General features: G+C 40.9%; 1 protein-coding gene across 1 annotated transcript in view; it reads left to right on the plus strand.

Annotated features, from left to right (window-relative positions):
- Positions 1-17,032, plus strand: part of WDFY3 (WD repeat and FYVE domain containing 3) — a 241,607-nt gene that overhangs the window by 65,689 nt on the left and 158,886 nt on the right. The window contains exons 4-8 of the mRNA XM_065404726.1: positions 2,416-2,525; positions 5,330-5,491; positions 7,876-8,068; positions 11,395-11,581; positions 15,384-15,550. Coding sequence (XP_065260798.1) covers positions 2,416-2,525; positions 5,330-5,491; positions 7,876-8,068; positions 11,395-11,581; positions 15,384-15,550 — 819 coding nt within the window. The remainder of the gene's footprint in view (positions 1-2,415; positions 2,526-5,329; positions 5,492-7,875; positions 8,069-11,394; positions 11,582-15,383; positions 15,551-17,032) is intronic.

Below are 17,032 nucleotides of genomic sequence, written 5' to 3' on the forward strand. Positions count from 1 at the left end.
TAATAGAGTGCATTAGCAGAACAAATGTGAGCACTTAATTCTTCTATTACCTTTTAAACTCACCATGTCTTTTCATTTATTTTAATTGGGGAGGTGGATATTTAACTGGGTTTGTCAGACTTTCAGGAAAGATGGCTTCTCTGTGCACTAAGTATGGAAAAAGTTGACAGTGGAGAGAAGTCTTGGAGAGAATGATTTATAAGAGACTAAATAGACTATCCAATTCAAAAGTATTGTATATCTTAGTTTATAATGCCCTAATACATGTTGGAGTTTAATGTTTCATTAAGGCAAACATTTTATGGTTTTATGCGCTGACCTGTGTATTATTTTACTACTTACCGTTTTGTTGCTGTTAGTTCGAGTTTTAGCCTCTTTATTAGAGGTCGGCTGAACCAAAATGACAGATCTAAATACCCCCTAATATTGGAAGAGTTCATATCCATATCTGAACTTTTCAGCTTGGGACCCTTATGTTTTTCAAGAATTCACTTCTGAAAAATGTTAAAACCAAAAACTTAACCACAAAGAAAAGCCGTCCATGATAACCAATGAGAGTGGGAGGATAGTAGCAAATTTTAATGAATATGGAAGAAAAATTAATAGATTTTCTCCTTTTAAAACAAACATAGTTCACACTTGCTAACTTTATATTGTAGCTTCTCCAGAAAATATGAAGGATAGCATTGGATGTTTATTGTGGTAATTTCTGCTGTGAAGAGCTGACTATGGTCAGAATGTGAAATAAATGGAGTCAGGGCCGGTGCAACCACTAGGCGAACTGGGTGGCCGCCTAGTGGTTGAGGGCGCCTAAAAGCCCGCTCAGGTGAGGAGGTGGAGTGGAGGTGAGCTGGGGTGAGGGGGCGCGGGGAGGGCCACCCGCAGTAACGGGGGGGCCCACAGGGGAACCGCTCCCCGCCCCAGATCACCTCCACTCTGCCTCCTCCGCTGAGCATACAGCCCCCGCTCTAATTCTCCTCCAATCCGTGCCGCAAGCTTGGGAGAGGAGGAGAATTAGAGCGGCGCCGGCGTGCTCAGCGTAGGAGGCGGAGCGAAGGTGAGCTGGGGCGGGCTCCCCAGACGGGGTTAGCTTCCATGGTGGGGGAGCTCCCCGGGCGGGTGGGGGGGGCGGCGGCAGCGTTAGCTGCCGTGGAGGGGGGCTCCCCTGGCAGGGGTAGCTGCTGTCTGGGGGGGCGGGCTCCCCGGGTTGGGGAGGGTGGTGGGTGGGGTTAGCTGCCACGGGGGGGGCTCCTCTGATGTGGGGGGTGGGTGGGCGTGGTTAGCTGCTGCGGGGGGGTGGGGTTAGCTGGGTGGGGGGTAGCGCAAGGTGGAAGTTTCGCCTAGGGCGCGAAACTTCCTTGCACCAGCCCTGAATGGAGTTAATATTTGAAAACAAGACAAGGTGGGTGAGGGAGTGTCTTTGATTGGACCAGCTTCTGTTGGTGAGAGAGACAAGCTTTCGAGCTTATACAGAGTTCTTCTTCGGGTCTGGAAATCTTACTCAGGGCAGGTCTATACTTAAAATGCTGCATTGGTGAAGCTGCAGCACTTAAATGAAGATGCTCCTATGCCGATGGGAGAGAGCTCTCCTGTCAACGTAGTTAATCCACCTCCACAAGAAGTGGTAGAAGCTCACCCATCGACATAGCGCTGTCTACAAGGGGGGGTTAAGGTCAGTATAACTACATTGCTTGGGGGGGGGGGGATTTTTCAGACCCCTGAGCGAAGTAGTTACACTGACATAGGTCTGTAGTGTAGACCAGACTTCAGAGTGTCACAGCTAAATACAAGGTGGAACAGATTGTTTACCATAAGTAGTTAACAAATATTTCAAGGGACGGTTCAAGATGAAGTAGCCTGCTAATACCCTTCCAGTCATAGGGAAGAAAAGGAGGGAGGGCAAAGCAGCTTGCGGGGGGAGGGTTGTTAGTGGGTTATAGATTGTTGTAATAAGCCATAAATCCAGTGTCTCGATTCAGCCCATGATTTTTATTATCTAGCAAAATTATGAATTTAAGTTCCCAGGCTTGTCCCTGGAAAGTGTTGTGCAGGTTTCCTCTGAAGATGAGGACTGATAAGTCAGATATAGTGATCGCTTTGTGAAAAGTGTTCACCCACGGGTGATGTGGTGTTTTGTCTTTTATCATTTTTATCATCTGTCCAGATGATCAAAATATCATTGATTGTATATCACACATATCATTGGTTTTGTGGTGCATTTGTGGTGTACCTCATCCAGTGCACTAAATGCCCCAATAGCAGCTTCGTAGGTGAAACCAGACAATCACTATGCTCTCGAATGTACTCACACTGGAAAATTCAGAGTTTAACTTAAATTCTGTGTGGCGTTTGTAAAGAAGATCCACTTTCCATGCTGCATCTGTTCACGTAGTTGGCCTTGCTTTTTTTCAACAGAGGCTGCAAGTCGTGCCATAGTCCAGTTCCTGGAGATCAATCAAAGTGAAGAAGCCAGTAGAGGTTGGATGCTGCTCACTACAATTAATTTACTAGCTTCATCCGGACAGGTTAGTTCTTCTTTATTATCATGAAAACCAAAGCAGGAATACCAAAATAATGTTTCCAGGTGTGCAGCATTCCTCGTTAAATAGCACATGTGAAAAGGGGCCATGGGAACATCCTACAGTGCCCTAATTCCAAAGCTTACAGGTCCTAAATTCCTTTACATCTCCTTTCTATGTTGAGGTTTAATTTTATTATAGTGTCTCTGTAGTGATGCTAAGGTTATGAATTGAAGTTGCCTAAAAGAGAGTTCTCTGGGGCTGAAATGTATGTCTTTTTTCCTAGCTCACAGTTAAATAATTTTTAGGTAAAGAAGTAATAAATCAGAAGTGGCTTAAGAGAAGTTTCACAGAGTCTAAAAAGTGCTTTCTGCTCCTTAAAGTCATTTTAAAACTGGAATAACTCAAAAATTCTTTACTTTAGAAACAAAAACCAAGCAAACCCTTGTGATCAGGTATTGATTTATCTCTTTGGGGACTAGATCTGGTTAAAGATATAAATAATTGCGAAATATTGTTTTTTTTATTTTCTGTTAATGCATCATTTTGAATTAATCTCATTTTCTGCGAAAATTTTAAAATATTCACTGAATAGTTTGTGAACAAATTTCAACCTATAAGTTGTTCATGAAGTGTTTGTTTCCCTGCTAATTATTTGTGGTAGTGCATGACTAATTCTCTAAGGGCTTGTTTGGACAGAGTTAGTTTGCTGCAAGTGGGGGTGTAAATCTACAGCACACTAACTCTCCATGTGGACCCTGCTGCTGCACCCTAAAAGTTCTCTCATGCGCTTTAGCCTACTACTGTTTCAAATGGAAGTATGTCAAAGAGCGCACTAGGGAACTTCTAGTGCTTATGGACCCTGCTACTGCAGCTAGTTGGTGCTTGGTCCACTAATATTTTGTGGATTTACACCCCAGCTTGCCAGGCACTAACTCACCCTCTAGGCAAGCTCTAAGTCACGTGGTGGTGTTTATTCTCCATGACTGGATAAACTGAGGTCAGCTCTACACTACACAACAAATTTGGTATAAATACGTCGCTCAGGAGTGTGGGGAAAAAAACACACCCTGGAGTGGCGTAGTTATACCAACCGTAACCTCCTGTGTAGACAGTGCTATGTCAGCAGGAAAGCTTTTCCCACTGACATAACTATCGCCTTTCACAGAGGTGGAGTAACTAAGCCGATGGGAGAGCTGTCTCCCGTCGGCTTAGAGCATCTTTATCAAAGTGCAGCTGTGCCGATGCAATGTTTGTAGTGTAGACCTACCTTGAGACAATTAAAATAGGAGAAAATACATTTCTGGTAAGATGAGTTTGGGAAAAAATCTTTTATATTCTGAAACCTTTGGAATTTGGAAATATTTTCACTAATAAATCAATAGTCTGAACACTCAGAAACAATTTGTAATTTGGCCCCATGAATAACAGTGGAGTGAACTCCTTGTGCTTACTAGGAAAAATATTTGTAAATATTTTTTATCAAGCCACCTATAATGGGGAATGTGTACTTTGAAAAATATTAGTGAGAAAAATAATAGTTAGGAATATTTGAAAAGAATATAATGATCTTTGCTACCAAACTAAGATCTCACTGTGAGGATGAAAGAAAAGAACATGCAACAGCCTAAGATATCCATAACAGATATTAGTCTTTGAGATGCTGATGGCACCTTGACCAACTGTCCTTGTCTCTTATCCTTATTCTATATCCTTCCATACTCTTGAATTATGTATGATCATTAAATTTGTTAGCCCTTAAGTACCCTAACTTAGAATTATCTGCTTTCAGTATGCTGATTCCTGCAGAGCATGTGGAATTTGATTTTGTCCCACATGGATATCTTTGCAGGCTACTTGGAGCATCTTACAAGACAAAGAATTTGGGAATAAATAGTACCCCATTCATGGAGGCCCCACTATATAAAGAGATAGTGAAGCCAAAGCCAATATGAGCTATATTACTGAGGCTCTGCTGGCTGCCCTTCTGACACATTGGACAATTGCATGCTGTCTTCTCTCTGCTTCCTGATTATCTGTTCATATATCTTACCAAATCATCCCACCTACTTTACAAATAATACCAGACCCCACCTCCCAACTTTTCCATTCTCCTCCAAATGTTTTCACATTTTCTTCCACGCTGTTCTGTATGCATGAAACAGCATAAAGCCAATACCTTCTCCTTCCAATCCAATCACACTTCTGTGATGACTGCAAGAAATATCCAATTGATGAGGTCTAGATTGAGTGCCTGAGGGGATTGCTGATTTTTATATTATTTTAAAAAGCTTTATAGTTTGTAATCGCTAAGATCCATCAAGCTGATATAAATCAGCTCTTATCGTTGTTGTTTTTGTCTTCCATTCCCTTTTACTGTTTGTTACATTGTTGTCTTGTCTTGTGGTAGGGATTGTGTCTTCCTATGGCTCTAATCCTATTTGGATCATTTAGTGCTATTGTCATATGAATAATTAATGATTATTTTATTACTTTTGATATATTTAGACCTTTCTCTGAGTGTTGTCTTGTTTTTCCTCTATTTTTTTCCCCTTTTTTGTAAATGTTGAAGAATACATGATTCATCAGTACTGCAGTTTGGACGCTTGTTAAATTTATAGGAAGGAAAAGTTCAATGTTTTATGCAAGCTTCTTTCTGTGTGACTTCCATTAAAGGCAATAATTTGCATAATTAAATCATTCTTTCAAAGAATACAGAATGTCTTGAATTTAAAAGAAAATTATGTTGTATTTTAAAAAAATTCACTGTTACAATATGGTGAAATGTTACTGGCTTTTCTGTTTTTCAGAAAACAGTGGACTGCATGACGACGATGTCGGTGCCTTCCACGCTTGTTAAATGTCTATATCTGTTTTTTGACCTTCCACATGTGCCTGAGGTAGTTGGAGGAGCGCAGAATGAGCTACCTCTAGCAGAGCGCCGAACGTTACTACAGAAAGTCTTTGTACAAGTAAGAAGATAATATAGGTGTTGAACATGTAGACAGACTTTTTTCTCTTTAAAAAAGGGGGTGGAGGGTATGAAAAATGGAAAGAGGAGGCTTTATCAGATATCTCCAGAAATTGCTGTTGATCTGGGCCAGTAACTTTACACTTGATGTTTTTTTTCTCTGTTTCTTAACAGAGACAACTGTTAGCAAAATGAATTTCCCTGCCAGCAGAGTTGAGACTGAGTACTTTTTTTCTCAGAAAATATTTTGTCCTCATAAATGAGTGTAGCACTTGTACTGGGCTGCTTAAGAGGGATGACATGCAGACCACTTCCTCCCATCCTGCCCCTTCCCTCCCCCCCATTGTCTTTTATGTCTTTAGCCATGACAGTTATTTGAGTAAGTACAGTAAAAATAAGCAGCACTGATATTAATAAGTGGACTATTTAAAAACATGCCACCTTTATTTCTAATAGGGAAATAAATCACCTTCGTGTGGCAGAAAAGGGAAGTCACTGTTGTGGCTTTCCTGAATGAGTTAATTTAAGACCTTTTCAGCAGAACAGAATGAATCGGTTAACTTATTGCAGTTTAGTCTGTGTACTTGGCTTGGAATTTAACTTCACCACTTTATTCTTATTTTTTTTCAGTTAAATAAATAAAGATGGATGTTACAGCTGCATTTTATATAGCTTATACAATTATCTTTACTCTGTTTGTCAATGGAAGGAAGAGGGTAGACAGCATATTTTTTTACCTTAGAAAAGGTTGTATTATGTTTGTCTATCAGCATCTGATTATAAACTGTTTATATGTCAGTGGATATATCTATTCATGCTAGCTCCGGTGTTCTTTTGTGCAAGGTGCTGTGCTCCCTCAACTCCTTTTGGCACACAGTACCATTCAGGATTGGCGTTATGGGTTTAAATATCTGACTCGATACATTAAACACAGTACATTTTTATTGGTAATAAATTTTGAGTAATTAAAAATGTTGAGATGTTGCACTTAATGAACAAATGTTCCTGGAATATCAACTTTTTGGTGTGCTGTTCTTTATAAATGACACTTTGAATAAAAGGAAGAAGCAGGGGTTCTGTACCTTGTTTATGGAAGATAAAACTGACTGAGTCACTTGGTTGTCTCAGTTTGTAAAGGGAAAGCTAACTTCCCATTTGAAAGAGTTGAAATATCATGAATACACCTTTGGCTGTTTGTCTTGTAAAAGGTTTTTTTTGATGAGGCTTCATCTTCCTAGTGATCTTTTCAAATCTTAGCCTTTATCAGTTTGGCCATACATAAATATATTTGAGATACAGTAAGCCATTGCGGTGTTAGACAGTGTCTCATGGGCTCTTATTTGTGTGCTGCCCAACCCCCCTCCTATCCATTCTTGAAAACCTCTTTCCTGAATTAAAGGAGTATTTTCTATCCAGACTAGCTGGCATGACTGGGGTCTGAGTTAGAGCCTGGGTTCTGCTTTCACTTGGGCTGGTAATCTACCCACTTTACAGTGAGGACACAGGCTTACATACTCAAATGCTGATAGTCCTCCGATGCCTTCCCATAATTCATCCCATGTGCCCAGAAGAACAGAACAAGTTCTCCCACAGTTCATTGTGAAAGAATTGTAGAGCAGCTCACTTACTGTAGCACTAAAGAACCATGGGATATGGCCCCAGAAGTCCTAGTAACACATACAAGGCAGCACAGCAACTCGGGTAGGGCTTTGCAGTGTGGCTGCTCACTTCTGGCCAAGGCTAACTCAAATGCTCAGACCCGGGTGCTGATTATCCAAGTTAATTCTGCACTGAAGACATACCCAGAAAAAGTAACCTTACCCGCCCCAATTATTTGCCTGCTCTTCATTTGTCCAAGGAGGCATGGATGCTGCTCCTCCCTTCCCAGCCAATCAGTGCTCTTCATGCATTAGAAAGCATTAGAGTCGTTAGCTTGTTAACGCCTCTATCCCTGTTGCAAGAGTTGAACATGCTGTCTAGGCAACAATTCTAGTCTCTGGCAGACAGTGCATAAATGGAGCATATTTAGGACTCGAACTCTGAGCCCCACGTGGCAGCATAAAACACTTAAAGTAGTCTGCTAGTTTAGCCCTATTCATTACATTTTAATGGGCCTGAGGGGTGGAATAACCATGAACATTTAAAGACCTAATCTTAGTCTTATTTAACATGGATGAAGGTAATTAGGGCTATTCAGGAAGCAATATGCAAGGTAAAGAACTGCACATTACTTTGCTAATGAATATAACAGTTCTAATTGGATGATCTTTTTTTGTGATCAGTTTGTATAAAAGTACCAATGAACTCTACCAGTGTAGAGTTCTGCTGTTAAATATTTTACTGTCCCTGTGCTGTTTTAATAATTTGAATCCCTTATTGTTTCAGATCCTAGTAAAATTGTGCAGTTTTGTGTCGCCGGCAGAAGAACTGGCTCAGAAGGATGATCTCCAGCTTTTATTTAGTGCAATAACCTCATGGTGCCCTCCCTATAATCTGCCTTGGAGGAAGAGTGCAGGGGAAGTACTAATGACCATATCGCGTCATGGCCTTAGTGTCAATGTAGTGAAATACATTCATGGTGTGTATCTTATAGAGAGATTGTTTTTATTCTTTTGTTCCAGTTTATGTATTGCTCCCTTCATCCTGTAGTTTCTGTATATAATATAGCAAAAACTAATGTACTTAGGAAGATTTAAGAGTATTTGTATACATCTGTGGACTTAAGGTTAAAATGTCATCAGAATTGTTCTGTAATAAGATTAGAGAGGTTCTTGTAGATAAACCAACTTCCCATGTCCCCCCTCCCCCTTCAGTTTAATGTTGCAGAGCACAGGTTCTCAAATGTTTTCACAATGTGGAACGTGTTAGTGAAGAGGGTGCTTACATTAAAAAAGTAATATTAAGAAGCTATTTGTGATGATTGTAACTGGTGCTGGTGGCATCAGTTTGTGAGGGGTGGCTCCTATTTCTCTCCTGCTTTTTGATGTAGCAGTAGCCCCTTGTGGAGGCAGGCAGGCTAGGCACTTCTCATTTCCAGCAGCGTGTACTGGCACTATACTTTTAAATAAAGTCCCTGGACATCTGTGAACGCAGCTGGACACAAGGAGTTGGAACCAATGCCCTGTATTCTGCAGGCTCTGCCTGAACATTCAGAGATCCATGAAAGTTGCTGCTGTAAACAATAAACAGTGCATTATTTAAAACAACTAGTGTAATCTCACCAACAAACAAACAAATATGGAGAGAGTATTCAGATATATCAAGGTAATGAGGCAAAGTCATTCCTGCATGTCTCTTTTGGCCTTGTCTGAGATAAGCAGCACAAATAATAGCTCTGTTGCCCATGGAAGTATAACTTCTCCAGATGGTTCCATTGTCTAAGTAGTGATTTCCATGGTTTGCACACGATCTTCACATTATCCCTAATGGATCTTCAAATGGCAATGTTCGTGACCAGGAATAAGTGCTATTAGCCCATCACATAACAGATATGGAATTTGCCAGACCAAGCCATAAAGATTCTCCACCCAGTAGATAGAGTAACATGCATGGCAGCAGCTTTGAATGCAGATGAACTAGGTAGAAGGATGGACACATGTATTCCCAACATTGAGCTGGTATACTTGAGGGAAAAAAAATTGTAGTTAGTAGTATAAAAGTACATACTGGTTCTGCCAGTGTTCGGCATTTACATTACAGGGAGTAGCTCTCAAATGATATAATCTTTTAAAATAAATTAAACTTTTAAACGGGCGGGAGGGCAGGCACAGCATCTTTTAGCAATCGGTAACATTAAGTTGGTTGTGAATACTCCATGGAGAACATCTTCTTAAGACTGTGAAATTGTGGTAGCAGCTTTTGAAATATGTAACCCTGCTTCCATATATCTCATGCAACACCACTGGAAGTTTGGTCTACAATATTTCTCACACTAGCCATTCACAAATTACAGAAGACTCCCAACTCAGCCTAAAAAGAAAATAAAAAACCAGAACCAAATGAGTTCCTCATTTTGCTTTCAAAGACCAAAAAAAAAGTAAGGAGCCTAATGGCAACAGTGGTAAGCATTTTCAAATAGGACTTCAAAGCGGGGACAATCGTTCCCAGTTACATCCATAATGTATCTTTTGGTGTATGTGGCAGGAAAAGAAGATATCTAGTTTGTGATTGTACCAGTGTCTGTTGTTTTACTGATAGCATGTTGCATGATATAACCTGGTTGGCCTATTAAGAGACACATTGATAGTGCAGTGTTCTTTATCATTTAAATAATTAATCATGTATCAGGCTTAAAAAAAGCAAAAGTCTCTACTGCCTCTTTTTGGAACTGAACCTGTTCATGACAGTAAACCTGATTAAAAGATGACAGTGTCTCGGAAGGGAGTTACGTGATCTGTGGTCTGTGTCTGATGTATAGCATTTTGTGTAATGTCATCCAAGATAATACATTAAGGAATGTTCTTTCTGAGTGCCTGTTTTGAACATCCATACTGCAGCTGGGAGAGAGAGAGATGGATGTTGCAGCTTGGGCTCTCAAGCCCACCTGCCTCCTTGGGTCTGAGCTCTGATGGCTAGCCCAAGTATCCATCAGAGCCACAATGCTCACACCACTATTTTTAGTGTGCTAGTTTGAGCTCAGTTAGTGTGAGTCTGTCTGCCCAGGTTGGGAGGCTCACTCCCAGCTGCAGTGTAGATGTACCCACCTAGGAAGATATTCTGTATCTGCCAGGTGATGGTGAGCTAAGGCTTGGCTAACTGATGCAAGGCACGTGAAATAAAGAATGCACCCATAAATCTAGCCACAAATATGGGGCAGCTGTTGGTCGAGTTTTGTCCATGTGGCAAGTGAATATGGATTAATAATACCCAGATCTGTGTCACTGCAGGATGGGAGCTGAAATAAGACTTATTGCCCTGTTTGTGTTCAAGGATCTTTGGCCATGCAGAAGGTCCAGCCACACTATTTCCCTACCAGAATAGCAATATGAAAGAAGACATAGAATACTGTATCCAAGCATATCACAAGAGACAACACTAAGGGTTTTCCCTTGAGTCAGTAAAATAGTAGACATGGTGTTTTTTAACAACCTAGAGGAAGGAAGATATTTTATAATTGATTTATTGTAATTTATCAGGGTTTTTTTCCTTTGACATTTTACTTCAAAATAGTAAATTTAATCTTTGTTTTATTTTCATTATATTAAAATTTAAAGTGCGAATTAATGAAATGTATGCTGGGCCCCTTCTGGAATTAGCTTCTGGGAATAAGTGTGTAATGGTTTTTATCAACATGCTCAGCATTGAACCTCCTGATTATTAGACTTTTACTCGATAAGAGGACTGCTTCCTTGGACAGTTTGACAGTTTTGATAAATGCCACATGGAGCTGTTAAACATTTTAAAGGGGCTTCATTAAAAGTCACACTTCTCTTTGAAATTATCTTCTGTGTTGTAATACGTAAGATTATTATGACTAAAGGGGATTCAAGTAAAAAATAAATTGCTCTATTTTCAATGGGTTTACATTGTGCATTGGACAGTGTAGTGTATAGTCAATTTCACTTTTTCCTCTGTAGAGTCTGTCAGTTAGGTCTTTCATACAGCAATAGGAGGGAGAAAAATATTTACCTATTTTTTAAATATAATAAAATGTGATTGTAAGACAAAAGGGAAGGATGGGGGAGAGAGAAAGGGGAGAGTGAACAGGACTAGAGTTTAGATGTATCCTGAAGCCACTTCCGAAACTGGCTAGATTTCAAGCTCAGTGTCCCTTTAAATATTGTGTGATAATAAACTATTACATAACTGTTACTTCATTTCTAAGTATATTTTAATAATCAGAAATGATGTTTTTAAATATGTATAATGATGGGGGAAAACTGTTTCTTAATTGTGTCCTTACAGAAAAAGAATGTTTGTCCACCTGTGTTCAGAACATGCAGCAATCTGATGACCTTTCTCCCCTAGAAATAGTTGAGATGTTTGCTGGGCTTTCTTGCTTTCTCAAAGATTCCAGTGATGTATCACAAACACTGTTGGATGATTTTAGGATATGGCAAGGATATAACTTCCTCTGTGATCTCTTGCTCAGGTATGCAAATAATATTTTTTTCTCAACAGATTCTCTAACAGATGGAGAGCATGTTAATATACCTGAATGCATTTTTAGGATCTAACAAAATGCAGTGAGGATATTGTAAATGATAAGGTTATTCAAAATGGGGATAATGATCCTGACACTGTAATGGGAGTATGTCAAAGTGCATTACAGAACTTTTAGTGCTGTAACAGTGTCCACATGGGACGTTACTGCACAGCAAGTTAGTGTGCTGTAGATTCACACTGTGGCTTGGTGCATGCTAACATCCCATGTAGACAAGCCCTTAATTATATGATGTTATTACGGCATCTGTTAAAATCTTTACTAAGAAGTTTGGACAAGCCAGCAGGTTTTGGGATGCACATTATGGCTTGTGCAAATTAGCTAAGCAAATAAATAGGAGTGAACAAATAATACATAAAATAGTTTTCTATTTCCTTTTCTGTATGTTACATTCTAGTTAATCCACAATGATAGTAGAACCTTGCAGGACAGAAAGCTTTAACAGCAAGGTGCTGTCGTTAAGGCTCTTGTTACTAAAACTTCACTTTTTTTACAAAATAAACTATTCTAAATTTACTAGTACATTAGAAAGTATTGTCATAAAACTAAAATTGTCTACATGAACAAAATTTTATTATGAAGCATGATATATTTTGTGTTCTTATGTTCAGTCAGAAAATTCAGAAATCAGTAATAGCTCCCTCAGTTGCCAAACCATGTCTGTTTGTTTTGAATGCAAGCTCCACCTATTTTGCCAATCTATATGGAAGTTCAGATTGTAAGAAGCATGTATTGCCATAAAAAAGCCAAAACTATTTGAAAATGAAGGCTACAATTTTCAAACTTGGTGCCTGAAGTTAGGCACTAAAATCCATAATTGTGAATCTAAATAACTGTCCTGATGTTCAAAGGTGCTAAACAGCCAAGTTCCAATTGATTTCAGTAAAAGCTGTAGATTGGGGTCGGCAACCTTCGGCACGTGGCCCATCAGGGTAATCCGCTGGCGAGTCGCGAGACATTTTGTTTACGTTGACTGTCCGCAGGCATGGCCCCCCGCAGCTCCCAGTTATCGCGGTTTGCCATTTCCCGCTAATGGGAGCTGCGGGAAGTGGCGGCCAGCACGTCCCAAAGGTTGCCAACCCCTGCTGTAGATGCTAGTACAGGGGTGGGCAAACTTTTTGGCCCGAGGACCACATCTGGGTATGGAAATTGTATGGCCGGTCATGAATGCTCACGAAATTGGGGGTTGGGATGCGGGAGGGGGGCGAGGGCTTCGGCTGGGGGTGCGGGTTCTGGGGTGGGGCTGTGGATGAGGGGTTGAGAGTGCAGGAGGGTGCTCCGGGCTGGGACCGAGGGTTTCGGAGGGCAGGAGGGGGATCAGGGTTGGAGCGCAGGAGGAGGTCATGGGTGCAGGCTCCGGGCGGTGCTTACCTCAAGCAGCTCCTGGAAGCAGCGGCATGTCCTCCCCCCGGCTCCTATACAGAGATGCAGCCAGGTGGCTCTGCGCACTGCCCCCGCAGCTCCCATTGGCCGGCAACCAGAGCCTCCTGGCTGCCCCTACTTGTAGGAGGCAGAGGGGGGACGCGCCGCTGCTTCCTGGAGCCGCGTGGATCCCCGGCATGCGTGGAGAGGGGCAAGCCCCCGATCCTGCTCCCCGGCTGGAGCTCGAGGGCTGGATTAAAATGTCTGAAGGGCCGGATGTGGCCCCCTGGCCATAGTTTGCCCACCTCTGTGCTGGCACCTCCCTAAATCAAGCCCATTTATTTTAGGTACTTGTGTAGAGATATAGTTCTCAAGGTTTAGGCACCCAAAATGACAGTTTTGGCTGAAGTTTTCAGTTACATTGGCTATTTCTGCTGCATGAACTTGGGCATCATGCAGAGGTTATAGCCTTGTTTGTGACATGTGTTTAGGCCCAATGAAAGAATCAAAAAGCGGTCTACCCTGCAGCAATGCTGCTAACTTTATGCCTTATGATTGTTGTTCTAGCGTAAATGTTGCTTTTGAAATGTCTGATCTTTTCTTTTTAACCCCCCACATTAGCAGTATCACAAAATAAATCATTTTCAGTAGATTGTCATAAACAGAGTCTTAGAAAAGCCCATTGCAATTAAAAGCTTCCTTCTAGAATACACTTTGCAGTTCAGTTTCACTGAAAATTGTTACATCAGAAAATGATTACATAAAAATGGCAGCATCTTAGTCAATAGATGTGTCTTTCTTCCTTGTGTATATTGTTACATCTGCTTTCTTTTTTAATTAAAACAGAGAACATTTTAAGTGCTTTTTGCTTGTTAGCACTGCAGACCTAGTGCAGTTGTGACAAAGAGAGTAGGATATTTTCTGGCTGGCACACCAGAATTGTCTGCCTGTTTTTATTATGAATCTTTATTAATGATGTTATGATCAGGGCTGCCCAGAGGGGTGGGGGGGCAAGTGGGGCTTCCTGCCGCAGGTGAGTACGGGGGGCGTCCTTTCCCCAACCTCCCTGCACTCACCTGCGGCGGGAAGCGGAGCGACACGGCCCCAGCCTGCTCCACTCTGACATCTCCCAGCCGCGGCGCTCTGCTTCCCGCCGCAGGTGAGTGCGGGGAGCTTGGGGAAAGGACGCCCCCCATACTCACCTGCGGCAGGAAGCAGAACGCTGCAGCTGGGAGCTGGTGGAGTGGAGCGGGCTGGGGCCGGGCTGCTCCGCTTCCGCCGCTGCTGGTGAGTTTGGGGGGGGGGTGTCCCTTCCCCCAAACCTCCTCCCGCGAGTGACACGGCTGGGGCTGGGGTGAGGGAAGCAGAGCGGGCTGCTCCCGACCCCCTGCTAATCCCATGGGCCACTCTGGGACTGTGGGGCCCCCAAAAGTGCCCTGGGGGGGAGCCCCTGACCGCCCCCGAGACCCTCTGCCCCGTATCCAACCCCTCGGCCCTGGACTGGCCCGGCACCCTTAACACGCTGCTCAGAACAGCATGTCAGAGCTTTACCGTGTTGTATGCAGCCCGCATTATATCGGGGTAGAGGTGTAATTCTAAGGTTCTACTGTATATTGTGATTTATTATTTTTAGGATACATTATTTTGTTTTCATCCTAAAGCTGTCCCCTGTTCTTTGGCCCCTAATTATGCTGAGCCTTTTCCACTCTGTGAAGATTTTAATACCTTTTTTATTTTTTTTACAGTAACTGAATATAACAAAATACCTTTGTACACTAATGTTGTTAGTAGTGATATCGTTTATTATATTCTTGGTATAGTAATTTTTTTTTACAAAGAACTGCATTTCAGAGAGTTTCATATAAAACTTCTGCAATTCTCTTCTGCTGTGTACTTATAAAGTTTTGTATGTTGCACAGCTGTCTTTGAAGTACTCCTTTTATGTATTTACTCTGTGTCTTATTTCCTCATCTGTAAAATGATGATACTTCCTTTCCTTTCATGTCCCCTGTTGACTTGTCTGGTTAGTATTTTTTGGGTCAGGGATAACCTTTTACTATGTGTTTAGCATATTGAAGCCCCAATCTCAATGTGATTTTCCAAATGCTACCATAATACAAATAATAATGTTTAATCAATTGAATACTATAAAACTTAGAAGAGAGTTTAAAATATGGAAATGTGGTGAACTCTAGCCTTTGGCTTCAGAATTCTCGGTCACTAAATCTGCCTCTAAAATTAACATCTCTCCTTAATTTAAGAAAAAGCAAAACTAACTAAATAAATAAACCTCACATGAGTTTGAGTGAATGGTTTATGTTAAAGTGAATATGTGCTAATATGATCTGTTGTACTGTATGTTCTTTAGATTAGAACAGGCAAAAGAGGCGGAATCCAAGGATGCTTTGAAGGATTTGGTTAATCTGATAACTTCACTAACAACATATGGTGTCAATGAATTAAAACCAGCTGGTATTACTACCGGGGCACCTTTTCTGTTGCCTGGATTTGCAGTCCCACAACCTGCAGGCAAAGGTGAGTTTACTGTTTGTATCACACAGAGCAGAAGTCTTATTGGGGGAGAAATTTCTGATACACTACAGAAACCATTTACAGTTCATGTTTCTTCTAACATCAGAATTAAATATTGACTTTAAAAGGTGATTTTGCTTAATTGCTAGTATCCAGATAAAAATAAGGGAGGCAATTTCTCCTCATTTAGCTCCAAATGCTGAATCACCCCTCTTCAAAGTACAAATTAAATAGATCCTCCCTGCAGATCTTAAGAGTTTGGATACATATAATTTATAGCATGATTTTAATCTGATTTTGTTAAACTGGTGCAAAAGGCTTTGTGGATACTGTTTGGGTTTTTTCATTTTAAAGCAAGTTTATTTTGTTTTAGCTTAAGTCAATTAGAGAAATGTATGCTAAACTGAAATCTTCTCTTAAACAGAAATGAATTGTCCACAGAGGGGTTAGCATCAGTTTAACTAAATCAATATGAGTTTGGGTGAGGAGACTAGGTTTAAGTAGTAGTAGGAACTTAAAGGGAATATTCCCTTTTCTTTCTTTCTTTGTTTCTTTCCCTAGATTTACACACACACACACACACACACACACACACACACACACACACACACACACACACACACACACACACAAAGTTGCACCCGTTTACTTGCAATTGATTTTATAAACAGATTTAGTTAAATCAGTTCAACACCTTTATGTGGAGACTCTTAAATTCATTTAGCCTGTTTAATGTCAGTTTAATTTAAAATTGATTTTTTACTCAATGAAGCTAAAAGGATACACACCAGATTTAAATTGGTTTAAGAATGCCCACATGCGTTTTGCACTAGTTTAACTAGCTTGATTTAAAAACACACCTTTAGTTAGACTGGTGTAAGTTCTTGTGTAAACAAGGCCTTAGAACCTTGGTGAGGAGTGGCTGAGAAGCTAATCTGCTCCAATTCAACTATCTGTAAGTTTTAATAACACTTGGGACCCCGACAGGCCTCATATGTTAGTGAGAGTTAGGCTTGTGGATCCTTCAAGCAGTAGATCTGCTAGTTATTCCATGTGTGGCTTGTCCCTTTCTGCCCAGCAGAATGGTTCCTGCTGTGTTTAATACTTTACAGGCTCATGGAGGAGGGTCTTGATTCTGGTGCTTGTGCTATGCCTATTCCCTGGATACAGTACCGGTTTTTAGGCTCTGTAGCTGTCCATCTTTCTTGCACATTTCATGAGCTCTCAATTAACTTTTCAACATCTTTCATTTTAAAACAATCATGGAAAAACTAGTAATTTAGAAGAGAAAAATTAATGTGTGGCTTTGCAATGCAATATTGGTATTAATGATCTTTATTGGATGCTTGTACAGTATATACAGTTGTTGCATATTACATTTCAAAAGGTTCTGTTTTCAGTCTTCAAGGAAAGAATGAAATGTGGCATTAAAATAACGGTCACTTTTGTTTGAGAGACTAAAGGAGCATAACAAATGAAGATAGT

Source organism: Emys orbicularis, chromosome 5 (assembly GCF_028017835.1).
Source record: "Emys orbicularis isolate rEmyOrb1 chromosome 5, rEmyOrb1.hap1, whole genome shotgun sequence".
In the NCBI taxonomy this organism is placed as follows: domain Eukaryota; kingdom Metazoa; phylum Chordata; order Testudines; family Emydidae; genus Emys; species Emys orbicularis.